The sequence below is a fragment of the Sarcophilus harrisii genome, chromosome 2 (assembly GCF_902635505.1).
Source record: "Sarcophilus harrisii chromosome 2, mSarHar1.11, whole genome shotgun sequence".
Lineage (NCBI taxonomy): Eukaryota > Metazoa > Chordata > Mammalia > Dasyuromorphia > Dasyuridae > Sarcophilus > Sarcophilus harrisii.
In genome coordinates this window covers 198,331,985-198,357,641 of record NC_045427.1, presented here as the reverse complement: position 1 = coordinate 198,357,641, position 25,657 = coordinate 198,331,985, and the positions used below count along the sequence as shown (strand labels likewise).

Genomic DNA, 25,657 nt, shown 5'->3' with positions numbered 1-25,657 from the left:
TTAAAAAGAGCCCTTTGCCCTTTAGCCTAGCCCTTTTGAAAGGAGTCAGTTATGATGGATATTTAAAATCAATCATTACTTTTTACAAAATTCACCTCAAAGAATGGATGCAATCCAGAGGCCCAAATGTTGGCATGAGATAAAATCATGTCCATTTATTTTTCTGAATTTTTAGAATTAGTAAGCATAAAATTAAATATGTTGAATGTAATAAATTCATCCATACAAGTGCAAGGTTCCAGCTATAACGTAGTTCATGGCAGATTTATTATTTTAAAAAATGTACCAGTAAATCATAAAAGAGGGAGCATGTCCATTTAACTTTTATTGAAGTATATAGGTCTTCTGAAATCAAACTTGTGTGCATTAAGGTATGGCCAAACATAGAATCTATCAAATTCAGTGAAAAGTTGTTGACTTTAAATAGTAGCTGTAAGAATGACCAATATATAATCTTTGTTACAACTGCCCTCACTCTACAAGTAAAAAAAAAAATAAACATTCAGTAAACATTCTTTCCTAAGGTAGTTTCCCTTATATAGCAGTGATTTATCCATTTCTTGTATACACAAATTTTTTGAACATACCAATCAGTGGTTCTCACAATTGAAAAATAAAAGCACAAAAAAGTTTACACTCTTGTACAGGTAAATAAAAGATCATCTTGAATTAAACTGTATATCCTTAAGGGCATAGTATAGTTTCAGTTCCATTACCTATGACATAATTATTAGCTTCTTACATACAAATATTGACATATTTGGCTTGTGCTTCAAAGCCTTTGTGTCTATAAAGCCCATATCAGTGCAGTTCATAACTGGAAGTCACTGTGGAGCTCTTTACTGCTGCTGGGGATGACCTGATCATGCAATGAAGTCTCCTCGGCGCCTGCTGCAGCACTGCACATTGTTGAGGAGTCTTCAGCCTCTGGGTCCAGGCCATCTGGACAGGGGAGTTTAAGGAGCTCTTCTCGAAGTTGTGCAGTATGGCGCTAAATACAAGAGCAAAGAAGAGAGTTTTTCAGTATTGTAGTTCACATGATATGCTAAATGTTTTACAAATATTATTTCCTTTAATTCTTACAATAATGCTATGAGACAGGTGCTATTATATCTTCTGGGGATTGGAGGCAGGAAACTAAGGCAAGTGGCAAGTGATTTGCATAAGGTTACATAGTCAGTGCCTGAATTTGTTTTTGATTCAGATCTAACACCACTCCTAGAGCTCTGTCCCCTGAACACCCAGCTACCTAAAGAAAAAACATTTATGAATTGCACGTGTTTAACCCATATTAAGATTGCTTGCTATCTTGGGGAAGGAAGAGGGAGGGAAAAAGGGTTTTGCAAAGGTGAAGCTGAAAACTGTCTTTGCATGTATTTGGAAAAATAAAATACTATTAAAAATACATTATGCTGTTGTTGGTGGAACTGTGAATACATCCAGCCATTCTGGGCATTCTATGCTCAAAAAGTTATCAAACTGTGCATACCCTTTGATCCAGCAGTATTACTACTGGGCTTATATCCCAAAGAGATACTAAAGAAGGGAAAGGGACCCATATGTGCAAGAATGTTGTGGCAGGCCAAAAATTGGAAACTGAGTGGATGCTCATCAATTGGAAAATGGCTGAATAAATTGTAGTATATGAATATTATGGAATATTTTTGTTTGGTAAGAAATGACCAACAGGATGATTTCAGAAAGGCCTGGAGAGACTTACATGAACTGATGCCGAGTGAAATGAGCAGGACCAGGAGATCATTATATACTTCAACAACAATACTATATGATGATCAATTCTGATGGACATGGCCATCTTCAGCAATGAAATGAACCAAATCAATTCCAATAGAGCAGTAATGAATAGAACCAGTGAAACTCAGTGAAAGAACTCTGGGAGATAACTAGGAACCACTACATAGAATTCCCAATCCCTATATTTTTGTCTGCCTGCATTTTTGATTTCCTTCACAGGCTAATTGTATACTATTTCAGAGTCTCATTCTTTTTGTACAGCAAAATAACTGTTTGGACATGTTTGCTTATATTGTATTTAATTTATACTTTAGCATATTTAACAGGTATTGTTCAACCAGCCATCTAGGGGAGGAGGTGGGGGAGAGAAGGGGGAAAATTGGAACAAAAGGTTTGGCAATTGTCAATGCTGTAAAATTACCCATGCATATAACTTGTAAATAAAAAGCTATAATAATAATAATAAAAAAAAATACATTACGCTGGGCAGGTACATAATACAGGGGATAGAGCACCAGCCCTGAAGTCAGGAGGATATGAATTCAAATCTGGCCTCAGATGCTTAACACTTCCTAGCTGTGTGATTCTGGGCAAGTCACTTAACCCTGATTGCCTCAGCAACAACAACAACAACAAAACACACACACACACACACACACACACACACACACACACACACTATGCTGATGTAGAAATCCAAATACTATGCAGAGGCAATTATAGGAATAATATACTTATGAGGACAATAAAAACTAAATCAAGAAAGAAATGCTTTAAATAAAATGTGTGGATTCTGAAATGTACTATTTCATAAATGAAGAGATTTCAATTTCACACAGTTTTCTATACTGATCAAGGTCATAATCTACAGTTTTTGAGGAACTCTTCAAGTAGCAAATGGAATGCTTCAAGGCATCATCATTTAATTATATAGAACCGATTTTCAAAATTAGATGCATGGTAATAGGATATATAAAGATGTATCAAATGGTCTTTACTCTTTAAGAATTCATCCATTTTGCTTGGAGTGAGAATTGAGAGTATGGAGAAATGGAGATTTAGTTTGGGGAGTTTTGATATGTTTTGTTTACAGTGGGATAAACATTGAAATTTTGGAGTGTGGAAGCACATTTAAAACAACTGTTTTAGTAAATTGAAAATATTAAGAAATACTGTTTCTTTAGTCTTAAAAAAAATTTTGCTTTTAAAGTGGATTAGATTGAGGGCTAAAAGTCCTTTTTGTTGTTGTTGTGTCATTTCAACTATACCCAACTTTTCATGATCCCATTTTGGGATCTCCTTGGTAAAGATACTGAAGTGTTTTGCCATTTCCTTCTCCAACTCATTTTACAAATGAGAAAATGGAGGCAAAGAGGGTTAAAATGATCTGCCCAGAGTCACACAACTAGTAAGCATCTGCAGCTGCAGTTGAATTCAGATTTTCCTTAATCTAGGCTCTGTGCTCCATCCATTGTGCAACCTAGCAAAGGTCTTTCTTGGGGTAATAGAGTAAGAGTGGGTTACCAAAACTATTTAATTTATGGATCACTGTCTTCCCTACTCTCGGAACTGATTGGGCTAGAAAACCATGAAAGAAAGGGAAGCCTCCTTTTCCTCTGTCATCAGAATTATGGGAGGATGGCCCCTCTGTTTATTCCAAGAGAATACTTGGGGAAGTGGTCATCAAGGGAACTAAGTAGTAATTACTGTTTTGGAATAGTCCTTTTTTTCAAGATTCCTATAAATGTTCATTCCAAGAAGATTTAAAATAATGTTTGAGAGCATGGGGGAACCATGTTACTAGTATGTTCATATCTCTGTCTCTCTGCCACTCTCTCAGATTATGTTTACTCCACTGATTAGTAATAATAAACATGTTAGAGACAATGTTTTTCACTTAATAGAAATTCTGTCTACAAAGTCCCAGTCTCTAGTTTGAGAAAATCTCACCTAAAACTAATTCACTGGCAAAACTGTTATCATTTTTCTCCAGAGTAGGTTTAGTTGGTAGTATAGACCACATAATATCAAATATTCCCTCCCCTTTCAAAATGTTTTCTTTTCTTTTTGCAATCAAGGATAGCACTACTTAAGATGTGACAATTTTGCTAAAAACAATCTGATTTCCATTATTTAGAGAAAAAAGGACAGGTTTAATTTACCTTCAAAGCTGCTGCATGGTGAGACATGGTCCTGCCTACCCGTTTGTCGCTACTGTACTGTTGTATATCTGCAATCCACTCCTCACACTGAGCCATGATCTCAACTCTTTTCAAATAAAAATGTTTGTGTATAACCTGTAAGAAAATAGGCAACAAAAGAAAATCTAGGAATATATTTATATACCTTTATTATTAGGGATTAAACTTTTTCTACTTGACCCCTTTTCATTTGATAAGTTTTTATGTGATCCTAGGTATATTAAATAGGTATACAAATCAAACATTAATTACAATAATTCATAATTTCCCCAAAGTTTAAGAAGCTTTGCTTCATATGATATAAGTGATTTTCACAGGTGAGTGCAACTAAAAATAAATCATCAAATGTATTCTATTCTATCCAAAGCAAAGGCTGACACAATGAAAGAGGTTTTGTATATTCCCAGTTGGGGAAAGATCAGACTGGGTAAGAACAAATATAAACAAAAAATGTAGGTCAGATTGATACCAATGTGTTTTAGAGAAACTGGTTGTTTGAAGCAGATTTAGGCCAGATAGTTCATAAAATAAGGAAGCAAGATTGCTATAAGATTTTTTTTTTGTGAGTAAGCAGAAAGGAGAGGAAATTTTTCTGTTTCAAACTTAAAGACTCTAAGCTTTTATGGTAATTCCTGGCATTCTACCCACTGCTATGGCATTAAGGTCTTTCATATTAGGGTGGGGAATCACCAACTTCTTCAGATAACTGCACTTAAATATGAGTTTAATTTAATTCAGACCTTACCATATTCCTTGCTCAGCCTACAGAAGGATTACTTCCTCCAGATCAACAGACCTAGTGATTTGATTTGCTACTCAACAATGGGTCACTGAGCTTTTCCTTTGGGGGACAGAGAGTGGTAGGAATGCAGTTTCTTTATCCCAGGTCTTAGAGAGATCACTCAACCTCTGGGCATGGTTTACACTAAAGTTCTTTATTCTTAGTAATATAGACCCTTTATTTGTCCTTATGGCTGAACTCTATGGGGGTTCTAACAGGGAAACTGAGCTGTTCTGCTTCCTTTTAGTTCACCAAGTTTGGTGAAATAAAAATTTCAATAATTGGTTCTTCAATTTTTAATGTGTATTTTAAGTAAAAAGAGATATTCTATTTTTATTCAAGATTTTTCCTATATCTTCAATCATGTGATTTTGGTTAGTAATATCTGTTATGTTTATAGTTTCCCTTATATTAAATCAGTCCTACATTTCCACACAAATAATATTTTTAAAGGCATAAAAAGAAAAAAAAAAAAAGTACAATTAATCGCACAATGAAAAATCTGAACATATGTAATGTGTAATAGCTGATCTTCACAAAGTGATGGGTTATCTCCTCATCTCTGTTCATTTGAGCCTGCCTGATCTACACATTTTTAATACATTTATTTTTGGTTTTCTAGTATGCCCTTGTTTTTTTCTATTTACAATGTTGTAGTTACTTGTGCATTGTTTTTTTGCACATTTAAATCTATGTTTCTCTGTATTCATGATTTCTTAAAAAGCAGTAATATTCCATCACATTCACATTCTACAATTTGTTTATCCATTTCTCAATTGATGGACATCTATTTTGTTTCTAATTCTTTGCTACCATAAAAAAGTGCTGCTACAAATACTTGGGTATATATGAAGACCTCTTCCTTATGAATGGTTTTGATGAATATGTCCAGTAATGGAATCTTTGAGTCAAAAGGAATGGATATATTCATTATTTTATTTGCACAGTTCTATGAAGATCTTACAGCATCTTCTAGAAAATAACATTTAAAAAAAGATGTCATATTCATCAAAAGGAACTGGAATGTTAAAGAAGGAAATCAAAAGATAATTGGAATAATAGTCAAGTTTGGCCTTGGAGTACAAAATGTAGCAGGCCATAGACTAACAGAGTTTTGTCAAGATAATTCACTGGTCAAAGCTAACACTATTTTTCAATGACTCAAAAGGTGATTCTACACATGAATGTCACCAGATCAGACTGATGTACTTTGCAGTCAAAGATGGAGATGCCCTATATAGTCAATACAAGATAAGGTTTGTAACAAGACATGATTATAGCTCAAGTTCATGAACTTCTAATTGCAAAATTCAATTGAAGAAAGTAGTGAAAACCATCAGATCCCATAGATATGACCCAAATAATATCTCCGATGAAGTAGAAGTGATGAATAGATTTAAAGAGTTAGATCTGGTAAGAGAGCTCATAATTTCACTGAGCTAAAGCAAGCCTTTCTGCTATGGCATGTTAATAATCTAAAAGACATTAATATTAAAAATCACATTATAAAATTTTTAAAAAATCTTTTTGTCAGATTTCTCTGATTAGGCTTTGGTATTCAAGATAAATATCAACAATCTCAGATATGCAGACAATAGCACTCTAATGGCAGAAAGTGAATAAAAATTAGGAAGCCTCTTGATGAAAGTAAAAGAGGGGAGTATAAAAGCTATCTTGAAGTTTAACATTAAAAAAAAACAAAACAAAAAAAAAAACACTAAGATCATAGCAACTAGTTCAATGATTTCCTGGAAAAAAAGGAGAAGAAATGTAAGTTGTATCACATTTTACATTCTTGGTCTCAAAAATCACTGGAAAAGACAACTACAGCCACATAATGAAAAGATGGTTACTCCTTGAAAGGAATGGAATCTGGACAGCATACTAAAAAGAAACATCATATTGCTGACAAAGGTTCATATATTCAAAGCTATGAGTTTTCCAATAATAATGTATGGCTGCGAGAGTTGCATTGTAAAGAAAGTTAAGTGCTACAAAATCAAGATTTCAATTTGTGGTGCTAGATAAATGCCTTGGACAGCAAGCAGATTAAAACAGTCAACACTTAATCAATATAGAGTACTCACTGGAAGGACAAATACCGAAGCTGAAGGTTAAATACTTTGGCCACATAATGAAAATATAGTCTTATTGGATAAGACACTGATACTGGGAAAGATTGAAGGGAAAAGGAGACAGCAGAAGATGAGACAAACATAAAGGGTCATGGAAAGAACAAATTTGAGCTTGGACAGACTCCAGGAGACGGTGGAAAATAGAAGGGCCTAATGTGTCGTGGTACATAGTGTCATGAAAAGTCAGATATGACAGAAGAAATGAGCAACAAATCTATTCAGAATACAGCGTAAGGTTTTGGACTAAGGAAAAATAGATGGTGCCAATCTTTATCCATTCAGACTGGGCTTGAAGTCTGGATGATTTATATTCAAATATGGTCTCAGAAACTTAGTATGATGGTAAACAAATCACTTAATCTTGGTCTGCCTTAGTATGCTCAATAATGAAATAGAAATCATAATAGCATCTACATCCCAGGGTTCTCGTAAAGATCAAATAAGATAATAATTGTCAAAGGGCTTGGCAAAGTGCATGGCACATAGTGGGCAATTTATCATTGTTAGTTATGACTATGATTATTACTTTCCAGTTTGCCCATCATTAAGGGAGGGGAAATCACTCACATAAAGAGTTCCTCCCCTCAAGGGTAATTTATGTTTTCTGCTTTATCAAAGATGGGATTAAGTTCATTTGTTCTGAGGTATGTAAGTGCAATTTTCTTGATATTCTAGATGTTTTTCCAAATAAATTTATTTATTTTATCAAATCCTCTCAAGCATTGCCTAAATAATTTTATTGGCACAACATTAACAGTATAAATTAACTTTGGTAGGATTATCTTTGATAATTTTACTTAATATTCCTGTTTCAATATAAAATATGTAGTTTTTGGAGAGGAGGAGAACTGAACACACATACACACACCAAAGTTTGGTACAAAAAAATCAAAGTTCACCAGGCAAACTTGTAAGAACAAGAGAAGGAGTGGAGAGACTTTTACATTTTTGGTACTCATTTCTCTTTTTTTCTCCCTGGTTTAGGATATTTAGATTATATCTATATCAGAGAGTTTGGTAAATCCCTTCTTTTCCAAATTTTGTAAAAAGTTTACATAATATTGCTATTGCTTTTTATTTGTTTGTTTGTTTGTTTGTAGAACCATCTGGTTATGGGGCTTTTTTATTAGTGAAATCATTTATGGCTAAAGCTATTTCTTCTTTTGATAATCTGAGTATTTATATATTTTTTAAAGTATTCAGCCATTTCATCTAAATTTTCCATTTTGTTAGTTTATATTTGAACAGGATAATTTCTGATAATTTCCTTTATTTAATCATTGTGTAAAGCTGTTACAGATATAAAAAACCTAAATAAAGTTGGGTTAGCTGCTTATTAGTTTGCTTTTTTTTTTTATTAAAGTTTCTAGTTTTATTTATCAATTCATTTACCAATTTACAACATTTACCACTGCTGCTTTTTGCATTTATTCGCTTTGATTTTCAAAATATCTTTTCAGGTGTTTATACTGGGTTTGTAGTTTTTGTAATTTGTTTAGCTATGCTTAGTTCATTTATCTATCATTTCTCTCTAGGCAATGAAGTGTTAGTGACATCAATCTTCTCTTAATGACTGCTTTAGCTGAATCACTAAAGTTTTGATATTTTGTTTCATTTATATTAATTTTATTTGAAGAAATCATCTATTATTTTTTATTTATCCTCTGACCTACCTATTCTTCAGTATTATTTAGTCTCAAATTTTTAATCTTTTTAAAAAAGGCCCTTTGTTAAACAGAATTTTTATTATGTTGTGGTCAATAAAGGATGTGCTTAATATTCCTAAACTTAGAAATTCTCCAACTATGTTTTGCAAAGTCCATTATGTCTAATTTTACAAATTCTAATCAGTTCCTTAAACTTCTTTCTTATCTTTTTTCTTGGCGTTGTCTAAGTCTGAAGGGGGTACAATGAGGTCCATAATTAAACTACTATATTTCCACTGTCTAAATGTCTATAATTTCCCTAAAATAATTAATTTTTAAGTATATAACTGCTACGCCATCTGGTACATATGTATTAAATACTGATATTGTCTATGGTATATTTAATCATAATGTAGTTTACCTATTCATCTCTTTTAATCATGTTGATCTTTAGTGTTGTCTTCCCTGAGATCACGATTACTATCCCTGCTTTTCTGAGTTCATCTAAAGCAAAATAAATTTTGTTTTAGCTCTTCATCTCTTTATAGTTTCTTAGTTTCAAGTATGTTTCTTTCAAACAATATTCTGTTTTCCAATCCATTCTGCTAAACATTTTGATTTCATTCATGCTTATAATTGTTAGCTGAGAAGTTTTCTTCACCTCATCCTCTCACATTAATTCCTTTCCTTACTCCCTTTGCCCTCTTTACAAAGAAGGCAAAAAAATAATATTGTGCTCAAAACAATTACATAATGTGATTTTATTATACTGTTTCTTTTCCTAAGTTATTCTTAGTTGTAAGGTTTTTTTTTTTTTTGCCTTCTGAAACATGATTCTAAGCTTTCAGGAGGGGACTGAAAGAGTCTATTTTCATTCTGTCCTCTGAAACTAACAAATCAATTATAACTTCTCAGAATATGCTATTGAGGCCCTTTTTTTGGTTGTATTTTTCAGGGAGTCAGATGATTTTAAGATTATTTCTCTATGACCTCTTTTCTTGATCAATCCTTTTCAAAAGAAGGAAGCTTATATTTTCTTTGATTTTTTTCAATTTTTAAATTTCAATTCAGTATTTTTTTTCACATGATTTTGTCTCAATGATTTGTTTCATTAATTTCAGTCTTCAGGGAGTCAGCTTCTTGGGTTATGATTTTGTATATTTTCTGAATTAAAAAGCTGTTTATTTTTCTATTCTTTTCCTACAGAGCTTATTTCATGTAAAATATCCTTTTAAAACCTCTTATTCTGTATCTTAAAGTAACTCTAATAGGCCTTATTGCTAAACTATACCTGAATGCAAGGTTGTATTATAATGGCTCTGAATTTATTTACTGCATTTCAGGTCATTTTTCTGTATATCCCTACAGCAATAAGAATTCTTTATCATTGGTACCTTCAGTTAATTCATACATCAGGGCCAAGTTCTAACTGGTCCTGAACACTTGGATGGAATGGTAGTCTCTTGTATGGGTCCCAATCTGTACTGTTTGAAGTTCTGCCATGGTTTCTCTCTTCTGTTATCTGCTGTGCACATAGTGTTGGCAGGGCCCATGCTTAACTCGAATCTCATAGTATAGTACATTAAAATATTTGAGGTCATGAGAGGTGGTTTATGCCAGCTTAGTAAAAACTTTCAAAATTCCTAGGGTGTGAAGACAAATTGGTGCTCTTTAGCAAGGAGCACTGTTGGTTCCTATTGTCATTCTGAGGATGCCTAATTCAATTGGGGTATCTTAGCTGGAGTAATCTGAGGATGTAGGAACAGGATAAGATTTTGCAAGATGGGTTCCCTGCTTTAATATTCTGGTAGGCTTCTGGTTATCCCCTTTTGCCTACTTAGAAAGGAAGTAGTTAACTGTAGTTTCTCTATTTCATTATTTGATCTAGTGTTCTTGTGTTTTATATTTTCTGGAATACATGTATGCTCTGCTCCTTTCATTTTGCTATTTTGATCAGAATAAAATTCATCTTGATAAAAAAAAATTCATCAAGATAAAAATTCATCTTGAAATTTCTGCATATTATCACTTTTTTGGGGGGAGGAGGGGCCTTTCTATTACACTACTTTTGTTTTCTCTTTTGTATAGTAGTTTCTTTGTAGTATCATTTGACTTTTTTTCATGATTAACTCACTAGCAATTACTAGTTAAATTGGTCCCTTTATGCAGATGCTTCCCAAACAATCACAATCATCCATAATTCCTAAAATGTTATTGCTGATTGCTGCCAACCACCCACTGGACATTTAAAAGAAGATGTCCCATCAATATTTAGGAATATGGGAAGATGACGATTAGTCAAACATGTTAAAATTCCCAGGAAGAATTCAAAACCCAAACTAATGTCTCCATCAGCTTTTCAAAATAAATTCTCTACAAGAGAATTTATTATCTTGCTCCCCTAAATTGCTCCTTCTCCAGACTTTTCTATTTCTGTTGAGATTATCACTATTCTATTACGTTCAAAAGGTTTACAACATTGGAGGCAATCCAGTATATCTTCTCTACCTTACTTCTCAAAAGCTGAGAGTGGTCAAGTCCTATGAATTCTATCTCAACAATACCTCTTTTATTAGCAAGTTTCTCTGCTCATACTCTCATTACCATGGAACATTATAACAAACTCCAAATTTGTCTTACTGACTCTAGTCTCTCTCCCTCTCTACTCTATCCTCTATATAAAAATTTCAATTTTTTAGGACACGAGGCCTGATATGTCACTCCCACCACACAAAATCCTTAAAAAGTGGCTTCAACTCCTTCCACAATAAAATAAAAATCCATCAAGCTTAGCACTGAAAGTCCTAGCTCCAACTTATTTTTCAGACATTTTATATTACATTCATGAATTATGTTCCAGAAAAACTGGTTTATATTCCTGAATTTGGCATCCTATTTCCTCTTTCTATGTATAGGCACAGGCTTTCTCTCATTCAGAATTATGTTCTCACTGCCATGCCTTATCTTCAAGGTTCAGCTCAGTTTCTAATTCTTTTGGGGTGCCTTCCTTAATTTTCTATTATTCATGATGGCCTTTTATGTACCTGTTTCTCCACCTAGAATATTAACTTTCAGAGGTCAGGAATTTCTGTAGAGGTCATGCATATTGTAACTACCTCTATCTATAATACTGACAGTAAATTAAAAGAGATAAAAGGAGTTATGGAATCTGAGAGAGATGGCTCATAAATAATGAAGTAAAGCCAAGTGCATTTTTTGTAAGATAACTCCTAGATCACCTGTTAAATTTCATTTGCTTTTATTATAGACACAATTCATAGCACATCACACAAGAAACCTCTAATCTATCAAGGTACTCATTCTAATAGTGCAAATCACTACTAATCCCTACCTTATGATTTTGTGTAATTCTATTTCTTTCCATAAATCCTCCATGTGGAATCTATCCAGGGATTATACAGAGTGGAGCACTTTTACAGGACCATCATGGGTAAGAAAGAAAAAAATGGACTTTAAGTCAGAGAACTATCATTTGATCTAGATAATGTTAATCACCAGCTATGTGACCATAACAAAGTATTTTAACTTCTTTGGGCTTCAGTTTCCTTCACTTTTAAATGAGAAGACTGAAGAATATATCTTTGACGTTTCCTTTTTAGTTTTGGGTCTATGACTGTTTTTCAAAAATATGCCCGATGCATAATATATGCAATATCTTGAACATAATAGTTTCTTAATGTCTGTTAAACTGAATTGTAACAGTGTATTGGTTTGAATATAACTGAATAAGTACTCAATAAGATATATTTTAAAAGAAAAAAGCATAAACACATAAAAAAAAAAAAGACCTAATAGAAATAGGTTGATATTTTCAGGCTAATACAAGCTCACAATGGAAATAAAACTACATTGTGTATTTGGATCCATATAGTTCTTTCTCTTTGTTTCCTCTACTATTTTTCTGATTTAGTTCCTTCACTCCATCATTACCATATCTTTGCATTACATCTTCAAAACAGAAGCTAGAAAAGAAATGAACTTTAGGTAAGAAAATTAGCAAGACTCTATTCTATTCTATTAGTAAATGGTGAGATGGGCTGAAGTTGACCTTCATACAAAACTATTTGCCCTTAGCACATAGGGACAACAAGCAATGACCCCTCAGTACCATTCAATTCCTGATGCGGACATTTCATCCTTTTCAAAAGCCTTCTCTCTTCTGTCCTTACCTTCTTCCCCAGCCTCACTCCAAATCTCTCTTTTCCCCCCCATCAGCTCCAATTCTGATTTCACTTGCTCTTAGATAACAAAAGGACGCAGTATCGTTCATGAAATCACTTTTGCTAATCAAGCTAAAAGGGGAACAAAGATCTCTACTGTGTATTTCTCCAAACTATGAGGTCAAAGATATATTATTAAAGCTCTCACTTGTAAAGCATATTATACAACATTAAAAGAGTCATAAAATATCATAGTGTAAGGGACATCAGATACCATTAAACTGGTTCATAGCTAAAATAAAGTTCCTACTACCTGACAGGTATTAATGCTGTCAACTCTGCTTGAAGATTCCAATGAGGAAAAACCAACAATCTCTTGGGACACGTCATCTTTCTTTTGGAACCATTAGGAAGATTTTCCTGACATTAAGTATATAAATCTGTCTCTGAAATTCCCATCCTTTGTGCCTAGATCTGTTTCTAGGAATATGCGGAACAAACAAAATTTCTTTTTCTTTCTTTCTTTTTTTTTGCTGAGGCAATTGGGGTTAAGTGACTTGCCCAATGTCACATGAGCTAGGAAGTGTTAAGTGTCTGAAACCATATTTGAACTCAGGTCCTACTCACTTCAGAGTTGGTGCTCTATCCCTGCACCATCTAGTTGCCCTAAAATTTCATTCTTGAGAGCCTCTTACAGGCTAATTTTCTCCATCAAATTTTAGTTCATAAAATTCTTCCTATCTTTCTACAGACCCTCTGAAATTCTCCATTCCCAAAAGGAGGCTGCAACATCTCTTTTTTCTTTTCTCAGTGAAGTCTACTAATTGTTTCTACTTCCACTCCTAATACTTATTCCTTAACTTACTGAAATATCACTCAAATAAAACTACTCTTTCCAAAGCTACCAATGAACTCTTTCGCAATTGGGATTAAGTGACTCGTTTAGGGTCACACAGCTAGTAAGTGTCTTGAGACAAAACCTGAATTCGGGTCTCCCTGCTTCCAGGAGGACCTCTATTTTAGTCTATTTACTGTGTCACCTAGCTGCCACCACAGAAGATGGTGAGCTCTTACTTACCAAATTTGAAAACTTTTCTCAATTTCCATCCTTCTTAACCTTTCTGTTACATTTGATATTATAAATTACTGTCTCTCTTCACTAGGTTTTCATGGCTCTCTATTCTATGGTTCTTCTACTAATTTGACTGATCCCTTCATGGTCTCATTTGCTGTTGCATCACTCATACCACAGTCCCTGATTCTAGCTATTACCCAAGGCTTTGTCATTCCTAAGCTCTCTTTCCTTTCTGCATTTTCTCACTAAGTAATTTTAATTAACTCCTATAGATTTTAATCATATCCTTATGATAGATCTTAAATTTTTATACCCTGAGTTTTAGGGTCCTCCATCACAAACTACATGTTTAATATTTCATATACACATCAACGCAGAACTTATTTATAAGTTCCCTATTTCTGTTGACAGCACCATCACTTTTTAGGCTCTCAGGTTCATAAACTTGATATTACTTTTGACTGCTTAGTCTTCCTTATTACACACATCCAATCATTTGCCAAATCTGATCATTTCTATAACATGTCTCTTACCTGATCTCTTCTTGCTTCACAACAACTATATATATTAGTTCAGACCCTCATCACCTATCCCATGGATGACTGATTATAATGATCACTTAATTGTCTTTTCAAATTCCCATTATTCATTCACCTGCCAAGCAATTTCCCTTAAAACACAGACATGGTCATGTCACTTTCTTACGAATGGTAGCTTCTTAATGCATTAAGATTCAAATAGAAATTTTTCTAAATAGCTTTCAAAGCCCTTCATAACTTGCCCCAATATATCTTTCTAGCCTGCCTGTACATTACTGCCTCTTTTACATTCTGAAAACTAGCTAAAATGGCTTTCTATATGTTCCTCACACACTGTATTACATTGTCCATCTCCATGTGTTTAAACTGGCTTTCTGTCACAACATTTCTTCCTCCTCTTCTCATGAAACTTGCTTGAAATACATAGCTAAAATACCATCTCATAAAGTGGTTATTTCAATAATTTTTCTTCTCTTTAAACACTCTATACAAGAGGTGTCAAACATATGCTCAGGAGGCAGCTTCAGAATGTGATTCAATCAGACTGAAATGTAATTGGGAAATATTTAAAAAATATAAATATCAATTAGTGAACATATGTTTAGTGCCTGCAAGATGTCAGGCACTATGATTAAGTGATGGTTATAAAAATAAAAGCACAAGAGAACATAAGTAATGTTAATATGTGCTTTTCTAAAACAATATATGGTCCTCAGGGAATCTTATGTATGGTTTAGTGGACTTTGTTTCTATTTGAATCTGTTATCACTCTTTTACACTATCATTATCCCCTTATCTTCAAGCAAATAGCTTTGACCCAATGTCTTGAGAAAACTGAAACCATTTCTTTTCAGTTTCCTAAATCTTGCTCCACTTCACAAAAATGGTATCTATTTTGCCCTGTCAACCTTCTTTTTTGTAAACTCTGAGGAAGTGATTGACTCTTCTCTTATTGAAATCAATTCTGTATCCTGATCTTGCCTCATGAATCATTCTTCCCCCTTTCAACTTATTTCTTTCTGATAGCTCTTTGCTTGCTATTTAAAGATTTTCTTAGATCTCCATCCTTAAATAAACTTTGAACTAAATCATCCTTTCAAATTACTACCCTATATGTCTGTTCCCTTTTTCTGCCAAGCTTATAGAAAAAGTACCCACACTCATTGCTTATACAACCACAGCCCCCATTCACTTCTACCCTTAGTTGGCAAGACTTATCAATTCTTCCTTCAAATGCCTTTCATATATGCCCCCTTGTTTTCCACCAAACAACTACATCATCACCTCTTGCCTATGAAGAGGGGACCCCAAAACTCTGAAAATCCTTGAAAGGGAAAATCTCCTTCAATTCTGCCTCAATAAGAGACCCTGCCCCAAGTCCTTTTTCCCTTGAATTTAAGTTTTAACTGCTTGAGGGGGGAAATGAAGCCGGTTGTGGTCCCTTTAAGAAACTATTTCCTATTGATTTGTGATTCCTTTCAGATTCCCAGCCCTTCCTGGCTGATGCATTATCAGTCCAGGATGCCAGGTTGATTCACAAATCCCGGTCAAAAGTATCCATTTGAATTCCAATAGGAGATTCTTGGAATCTTGGGCTTGTCCCAGCCTCCACCAGATCTGAGCCAACCTGGGCTCTCCCAGCCCCCACGGGTTCTGATCTGTTCTTGGTCCAATTGTCCCAGCCCCTATTCTGATGATCTGCTCAGGTTTCCCAACCCCCCACCAAGACAAGCAATATAATAGCTTCCATCAACTAAAATCTTTGCAGATGGACCTTGGCAGTTTCCTTTACTAGCAGGACCTTCTGTCCACTGAGAACTGCATTCTCAGTGCAAAACTCCATTTTCCATATATCTGCCTGCTGGAATAATATTCTTTTCCAGTGCCATCCTCTCTTTATCCTAATCTATTTCCCTAACCAGACTTTATGCTTCCAATCCCCATGATAAATCTCTTTTTTTCAATCTAGGTTTTTGGGTCTGTAAATTCCTTTACAGAGAACCTCTATGCCGTCAGAAGGGAGTCCCCCAATCTCCCTATCCTTGCACCGAATCTCAAGGGGTTGCAGGGGAGCCAAACCTACCCTGAATCCCGATCCTGCCACTAGACCTTATCATTTAACTCTGTGACCACCAGAAATCCTAATTTCATTTTGATTCCATAAATCTAAACCTCATCATTTGGACTATGAAACAGCTTCTAAAATAGTTTCTCTACCTTGAGTCTTTCCTCTCTCCAATCCATCCTCCACACAGCTGCTAAAATAGCCCTAGCCCAGTTCTGATGTTTATTCTCCTGTTCAAAAAAATCTAAAGGCTCCCTAGAAGTTCCAAAAATGAAATGCAAATTTGTTTGACATTTCAAGCTCTTCACAAGGTGGTTTCAAACTACATGTCAAACCTTATTATCTACCATTCCTGTTTGCAAGTAAGACAAATTTGGTGTCTTTTCACTGGATCTCTCATTTCCAGAATGTTTTTCCTTAACACAGACTGTCACAATTTATCCTTTCCTCTGAAGCTGAAATCTCAAGTGCCATCTTCTACATCAAGTCTTCTCTGTGCCTGAAGCTGTTAATGTCTCCTAATCAAAATGCCTATATATTTACTTTGTATGTATTCTACATATACATGTGTGTATGTATATAAGTGTGTATGGATAGGATATGTGTGACAGATAAGTCTGCACCCATGTTGTCTATCTGTACAGAATATAAACTCTCTGAATAGCAGGAATGTTTAATTTCTGTCTTTATATCCCTAGAGACCAGAACATAGAAGATGCTTAATAAATGCTTGTTGATGAAAAAGTCTTCTGACTTTGTAATTCCATTGAAACTACTCTCTTCAAAAGGTTACCAATGAGTTTTAAGTCCGATAGCCTTCTTTTAGACTTTATCCTATCTCTGCAGCTTTGCAAACTCACTAAGTTATATGACCCTGAGAAAAACTTCCTTCAGTCTCAGTTTGCACAGAAAATAATAATACCTATTTCACAGGGATAATGTGATGAGAAAATGAGAAAATATTCATAAATTGCTTTGCAAATATTAAAGTAAATGCTAGCTATGATCATAATGTTGAAACTGTTACTGTAACTGCTAGTTGATACTCTTCTATTCTATTTCTTGAAATCTGTGATGATTACTTTTCTCCTAGTTATCTAATGAGGCTGCTCAATGACATTTCCTTTAATGATTCATCAGCCATTTTTTGGCCCTTAAGAATAAGTCCTGTCCCAGGTCCCCTTCTCTCTCCATAATTCTTTTTTATTTTGATCTCTTCAAGGCTGATGGCTTCAATGACTTTTTCTAAATAGATTCCCAAATTTAAACATGCAGCCTTAATCTTCCTCCTGAACTTTAATCACCAGACACCTGTTTAACACTGAAAAAATATTCCATGGTTGTCACTAATTCAATGTTTTCCTTTTGAAACTATTCAAGGTCAAAACTTACTTATTTCTGTAAAGGGTATTAACTTTGTTCTCGAGTCATCTAAATTCATTATTTATGCTTCAACTTACACGCTGCCAAAAACTACTGGAGAAATTCTAGCAAGCCAATTGAAATCACCTACAAAGTTATCTTATCTATCCTCAACAGAACTTTCATTATTGTACAATTTTTTCTTTTCCCCCTACCTTAATATCACTCTGCAAAATTGTTATTCTAAATCTTTTCTTCCAATTTCTTAGATAATCCCTTCTCTCTTTTCCCTTCCTTCTCAGGAGAGAACCTAGCTATCACTAACAAACACAATAAATTCTACATAGTATAGACAATTAAAAAATATTAGAATTGAATCCATCTTCAATGAGCCATAAGAGATAAAGGAATTCCTTTAATATGTCTACAACCTACCTCTTTAAAACATGGTGAAGGGTTTCTGATTTGTTCTAGCATTGCCCATTTAACTGTTGCTTGTCTTATATTTCCATCATATTCGCGGGAACTCTGTGTGCCACTGGGAGTACCTCGAGAGCGTTCATATCCTGGTTCATTAAAATATGGCTCAGCAACTAATATAAGGGACTGGACAGACACCAAGACCTGTGGGGAAAGCAGATGATACCAAATAAGTAGATAAATGCATTGGTTTTATAGATTCAGTTTCTTCAGTTGGATTGAAAAATTGTTCAGGGTACTAAAAAATCTCCTATACTGCAATATTTGCAACATTAGAATATGCTTTTAAAAAACATTTTAAGGGGCATTTAGGTGGCACAGTGGATAGAGCACCAGTCCTGAAGTCAGGAAGACTTAAATTCAAATCTGGCCTCAGACACTTAACACTCCCTAACTGTGTAATCCTGGGCAAGTCACTTAAGCCCAACACACACACACACACACACACACACACACAGCTTTCTATGTATTATCTAAAAATGAAAATGTAAAATAAAATTTTTTTGATTCCTTGTATGTAAAACACAGGAAAAAAAAATAATACTTCTTACAATGAGCAGACTGAAGTGCCTTCTGAGCCATTAAAATGCAATAGGAGGGACAACATAGTTTTAGTGTTTTGCATTTCATAGTGTTCCAGTTTCAGAATTTAAAAAAAATTTCAATAATATTTAATTTTTCCAACTACATGTAAAAATAGCATCTAACATTTATTTTTGTGAAATTTTCAGTTCTAATTTTTTTCTCTTTCCCTTACCTTGGGCTCTCCCCAAGACAGTAAGCAATCTGATATAGATTAGACATATACAATAAAAAAAGTGTCATATCTGAAAAACAATTATTTGTAATACACAGATGTATTACTCCTCATTCATTTAAAAACTTCATTTTAAGCAGGAAAGATGGAGATTGAGAAAATGCTACTGGATTTCACAATTAAGAGATCATAAGTAACTTTGGAGAAAGCAGTTTTGATGGAATGATAATAGAAGCTGAATTTTAAGAAGAGAGAGGAAATTGAATTAGCCCATCTTCTTATAAAGTTTGGCCACAAAAGAAAAGAGAGAAATGGGACAATAGGTAAAAAGAACAGAAGCGCGGTAAGGTATTATTTGAAAAATAATATTCATACCTTAAAATACCACATATATGTTATTTTTATTTTAAAAACTGATCTTGATAAAAAAAAATGTTGAGCACAACAGGGTCAAAAAGAGATTTCTTCAAATGCACTAATAATTACTCTGTAAACTGAATCTGAACCAAAGATGTGATAATTCACAATCTGGAATCCACATAAAAGTATATGAAAAGTGTTGTATATTAAAATATTGTGCAAGACAATGAAAGACAAAAACAAAGTCCATCTAAAAGGTATTTTATACATCCAACTAACGGCCTGGCAGTGAGAGAAAATTTATGAAGGGGTCTTTTCCTTAAACACCTAGGTTTATGATATCTATTTTGTGGGGCAAAGTTTTTTTTTTTTCCCCCCTCTCCCAGCATTCTCTTATCATCACCACAGAAGAATGAGAGCTAGGTATTTAACAACACTGAGTTTAATATGCATTAGGTGTTACATTAGATCCCATAGGAAAATTAAAAACTGATTTAATTTTTCTCATTAGCAGCCTGTAGATTAAAGGACAATGCTATAATGAGGTCTTTAATTTTATTTCATGTATCTTTAATATTAAATCTGCCAGAAAAGCACAAAGGATCAACAAATCACAGGTTTTATGTTGAAAGAGGTCTCATTAACCGCATAACCCAAAGCTCTCATTTTTCAGATGAAAAAACTATAGACTTGGGAGGCTAAATGATTTGAAGAAATGGTATTTGAACTTAAGTTTCTTTTTTTCAAGGGTCAATATTCTCACCACCATTCACAATAATTCACATACAATTTGTAGGGAAGAGGAAATGTAATTAGATTTGTTGTTTTTATTTAGAGGAAAGAATCCTAGACTTATATTGGCTTGGGGTTGGATTTTGGCTCAGTTTTTTACTAGCTATGCAATACTGGGCAAATTGTTTGACCTAAATCTTGGCAAGTAAGAGTCAAAAAGTTTTTTAAGAATCATAGAATGTATGAAATGTTTTATAACCATAAAATATTATGTCAAAGTTATATTAAACAAAGTTATATTAACAAAAACCAAATAAAGAAATAAAATCAAGCTAGAAAGATGGCAAATGTTATAAATAATTAAAAGTGATTATTTTCTTCAGAAATAATAGCATTTAATTACATTCATCAATAAATTATATAGTAATGGAAACAAATAATGAACTCTGAAGAACAGAAATGATTATTAAACTTTTAAATAAAATTCTGCTGTGACTGAATCATTTTAGGTATCATAGGCATTTATTTGAAATCTTTAAGCCAGAAATCACTTAGTTCTCAGCTTTTCTAAAGCAATTTATTTAGCGCTGCAGCTGTTTTCCTCTTAATTGCAACAGTGTCCATTTTGCTCCCCAGGGTGCTTACATTTTCTAACGATGCTCACTTGCAGTTTTCAAAAACTTTCAATAAAATAGCAATAAGCAGAATAACCAAAACTATATTATGATCTGTGATTTTTTTCCCTATGAAATGAAGTTCTAAGCAGGAAAAATATTACTTCCCAATTCCTATAGACAATTTACAAACATAATCAGAAGCAGTCATTAAAAAGAAAATGGCTTTGATAAACTTTAAAGCTACATTATTTTTCAGATTTTCTAACATGTGAATCCACCTATTGAAATTTCAAAAACTGTAGTTTCATATTCTTGCTAAGCATGAACCCATTACCAGAAAGATATTAGTATAAAGTGTTATAGAAGTAACAGTACCAGAACTCATGAAAGGTAAATTTAGAAGTAATACTAATTTCTTTGTCCCTCATTTCAAATAAAAGATGCCATTTACTACAAAGTTAAAAATTACAAAATAAAAATAAATAGCTGAATTTATTATTTTAAGATTAACAAAACCAGTTAAAATTTAAAAATAAAGCCAAAAGAGTTTTACTTACTAATAATATATGGTCAGTAATTTACTACTACTGCAGTAAGTAGCTATTTATTTTTGTCATATTTTAAAGCAAAAATTAACTATTTAATTCTTGTGAGATGTTAAAAAGTCAAGAGATAAGCCATTTATTAAGTGCCTACTATGTTCCAGGGAACATGCTGAGTACTTAGGACACAAATAAAGGTAAAAAACAATCCTTGTTCTAAAGGAACTCACAACCTAATGGGGAAGACAACTAAACGACAATGAATATTAGAATAGACTATCAATAGGATAAATTCAAGGTAATCTTGGAGGAAAAGCACTAAGATTAAGAAGGAATGAAAAAATTTCCTGCAAAAGATAGAATTTTAAGCTTTTGTACAAATAAAACTAATGCGGACAGGATTAGAAGGGAAGCAATAAATTGGGAAAACATTTTTACAGCTAAAGGTTTTGATAAAGGCCTCATCTCCAAAATATCTAGAGAATTGACTCTAATTTATAAGAAATCAAGCCCTTCTCCAATTGATAAATGGTCAAAGGATATGAACAGACAATTTTCAGGTGATGAATTTGTAACTATTTCTAGTCATATGAAAAGATGTTCCAAATCATTAATGATCAGAGAAATGCAAATTAAGACATCTCTGAGATACCATTACACACCTATCAGATTGTCTAAGATGACAGGAAAAGATAATGACAAATGTTGGAGGAAATGTGGGAAAACTGGTACATTGATGCATTGTTGATGGAGTTGTGAATGGATCCAACCATTCTGGAAAGCAATTTGCAACTATACTCAAAAAGTTATCAAACTGTGCAAATCTTTGATCCAGCAGTGTTACTACTGGGCTTATATCTCAAAGAGACACTAAAGAAGGAAAGGGACCTGTATACGCAAAAATGTTTGTGGCAGCCCTTTTCATAGTGGCTAGAAACTGGAAATTGAATGGATGCCCAACAATTGGAGAATGGCTGAATAAATTGTGGCTTATGAATGTTATGGAATATTATTGTTCTTTATGAAATGACCAGCAGAATGAATACAGAGAGGCTTGAAGAGACCTACATGAATTGATGCTAAGTGAAATGAGCAGAACCAGGAGATCATTATACACTTCCACAAAAATACATATATGATGATCAATTCTGATGGAAGTGGCTCTCTTCAACAATGAGAGGATCCAAATCAGTTCCAACTGATGAATAAATGAACAGAACCAGTTACACCCAGAGAAAGAATACTGGGAAATGAATATGGACCACAACATAACATTTCCACTCTATTATTGTTTGCTTGCATTTTTGTTTTTTCTTCTCAGGTTATTTTCTTTCTAAATCTGATCTTTCTTATGCAGCAAGATAACTGTATAAATATGTATAAATATATTGTATTTAACATATACTTTAACATATTTAACACGTATGGGACTACCTGCCATCTAGGGGAGAGGGTGGAGGAAAAGAGGGGAAAAGTTGAAACAGTTTTTTTTTGGCAAGGATCAATGTTGAAAAATTACCCATGCATATATTTTGTATATTAAAAAGCTATGATAAAAAAAATTTTTTTTAAAAAGATAGAACTTTAGCTGGAACTTTCAGAAAGTTAGGAAGCAGAGATAAAGAGCAAGAGAGTTACATTCATGGCACATAGCCAGGAAAATGCAAGGAGGTGAAAAGAAAGGGGAGAAGTAAGGAAAAGTCAGTCTCTGGGTTACAGATTATAGTAAGAGAAGTAAAGGTGTGAGATTAGAAAGAAAGGAAAGGGTAAGTTTATTTTTTTTTCTCAATCATATTTTATTTTTTCTAAATACATGTAAAGATAGATTTCAACATTCATTTTTGTAAGATTTTGTTTTCCAAATTTTTTCTCCCTCTCTCCCCATCTCCTTTCCACCCTTCCCCAATACAGGAAACAATTTGATATGAGTTATACATGTATAATCCTTTAAAGCATATTTCCATATATATAATGTTGTGCAAGAAAAATCAGACCAAAAGGGAGGGAAAACTGAGAAAGAAAAACAAATAAAACCAAAAGCAGTGAAAATATTATATGCTTCCATCCATATTCAGTCTCTATAGTTCTCTCTCTGAATGTGGAAGGCTTTTTCCATCACAAGTCTATTGGAATTGTGTTGGATCAGGGCATTACTGAGAAGAACCAATTCATAGTTGATCATCACATAATCTGTTACTGTGTACAATGTTCTCTTGGTTTTGCTCACTTTACTCCCCATCAGAAGAGAACACCACAACAAAGCACCCTCATTATCCTATATTCAGATATTCCTGTGTTCCTATCATGCAGTTGCTGACATAGATGTAACTTGCATTCAAGTTTATTCTCAACTAGGACCATGTCTAATTCTCTAGACCCTGCTCTTACTTCCCCTCTTCCTCTTCTCCTCTGACCTGTAAACGGCACCCCTTCACTTGCAGTCTGCTGCTAGATCATTTTGATATGCCCATTTATGCCTTTTCTATGGACAAAAAAAGAAACTCCTTGTGTCTACAAAACCTTTGTGAGTTTTTCACATTTTGAACTCTTAGAGAAGCTAAGCTGTACAGGGAAGATATTAGCTAACAGTTTAGAGTTTCACATAAAAAAATCAAATCCAATTTGTTTTAACAAAATTGCAGCTTAATTTTTTATGTAATTACTAAATTATTAAGTACAAAAAAACCATTTTTTATATAAAGAAGAAATATGTGATTAATGGGTATGTGCTCATATTTTATTGCATCAGTACTGTTGATATTATGCAAAAAAAATTCCAACAACAAAACAAGATAATATGTATTAATGTTTCACCTTTTAAACAGATGATCTTTCAAATGACAGATTTAACAAAGAGTGTAGATGAAAAATAAATGACCCAAGAGACCAGGTGCTTGCCTCTGTTTAGCTATGACTTGGACAAGTTAATTCTAAGTTTCCTAATCTGCAAAATCAAGCTTGTGAAAGTTAGATGACTGCAGAGGAAGAACTCTGGATTTAGAGTCACGTTTGAATTCAGGACTCTTTTCTTTACTACCTTACTACTCTGGGGCATACAACAAAATAAAAAGAGTAGATTAGATAGCTTAAATACTTATAATTCTTAAATCCTATAATCCCACTGACAAAATGATTTCTAAAGGCCCTTTCATTTTGGAAATTATATTCTATATTCTATTTAAGTACACAGCTAAGAAAAGCACCCAGGTCTTCTAATAATAATCATCCATCTATCTATAGCACTTGAAAGTTTAAAAAGTGATTTACATTAATAAGGAGGGTTTCAAAAACATGTAACATACTGCTGTAATTATATTCTAACTATAAGAATAATTTCTTTTTTTCAGTTTTGAGGTAATTAGAGAGAAAGGCAATTTAAAAATTCAAAAGGAACTAGGATAAAAAAAAACTGAAATCTCAACAAATCAGAAATTTTGTTTTGAACTTAAAAAAAAAAGATCCAAAATCTTCAAAAAGATCAAAGAAAAGCAAACGAATCAACATATTTTCTTTCTATATGATCACCATTTTATAGCTACTGCATAATTATGCATTTATAACTAACAGCATGAGAAAAAAAAAAGTCCTTACTTGTAAAAAGCTTGATGTCTGAGGATTCCATTTCTCTTCTGGTCTTCCATGCCACGTATTTAAAATGCTTAAACAAACCTAAAGAGAGACAAAGCTTTAATGGCAAAATTGTAAGTTGAAAGATATGAACAAAAACTCTTAATCTTAAGACAAATATGACTTAAAACTTAAATCAATCTTATCTTATACTAACTCTTAAGGACGGTGAGGATGTGGAAAGGATGGGCATTTTCAGACAAGACAATAGGCATAGCACTACAATTTCTTTTAAATGAAAAATGAATACCTTTTGAAGAAATATTCTTGGAGGACAGAGAATTCTAAGAATTTTTTAGGACAGGAGATTAAGGAGGCTGAAAAAAGGGAATAGTTATGTGGCTCTGTGGTATTTTTGAAGAGGATGAAATTTCCATGGTGAATGAAAAGGGCAGGCAAAAATGTGTAAACATGAAAACCACTTAGGATCATAGATATGGAGCTGGAAGGGAACTTGAAGTCTAAACCTATCATTTCAGAGAAGAAAACTGAAGCTCTGGGGAATTAAGATAATACATAAATAAGAAAAACATGATATGAATTCATTTAGAGAAATAAAGACTGCTCAACAGGTATAAGTTCACAAGTTTATCAATTAAAAAAAAAAACACTAATACTATTTCTGGAAAAAAATCCAGAATAAAGACTACAAGATTTTGTAACTTAAAATCAGAATACTGTGGAAAGTTTATAATACAATTAGGTATTTGGAAGATTTAAGGATGTCTGCTACTCAAAAGAAAGGAAGGAACTAAGGTAAAAATTACTTTTTTTAAAGGCAAAATACTTAAACGTGTGGCAA

The 25,657-nt window shown here is 33.4% G+C and overlaps 1 protein-coding gene across 6 annotated transcripts in view; it reads right to left on the bottom strand.

Moving 5' to 3' along the window:
* Positions 1-236: 236 nt before the first annotated feature.
* Positions 237-25,657, bottom strand: part of BIRC6 (baculoviral IAP repeat containing 6) — a 297,969-nt gene continuing 272,548 nt past the window's right edge. For all 6 annotated transcript variants that reach the window (XM_031951250.1, XM_031951246.1, XM_031951248.1 and 3 more), the window contains 4 exons: positions 24,820-24,897; positions 18,176-18,364; positions 3,918-4,052; positions 237-991 (listed from right to left, as the gene is read on the bottom strand). In XM_031951250.1, coding sequence (XP_031807110.1) covers positions 812-991; positions 3,918-4,052; positions 18,176-18,364; positions 24,820-24,897 — 582 coding nt within the window. In that variant the 3' untranslated portion in view covers positions 237-811. The remainder of the gene's footprint in view (positions 992-3,917; positions 4,053-18,175; positions 18,365-24,819; positions 24,898-25,657) is intronic.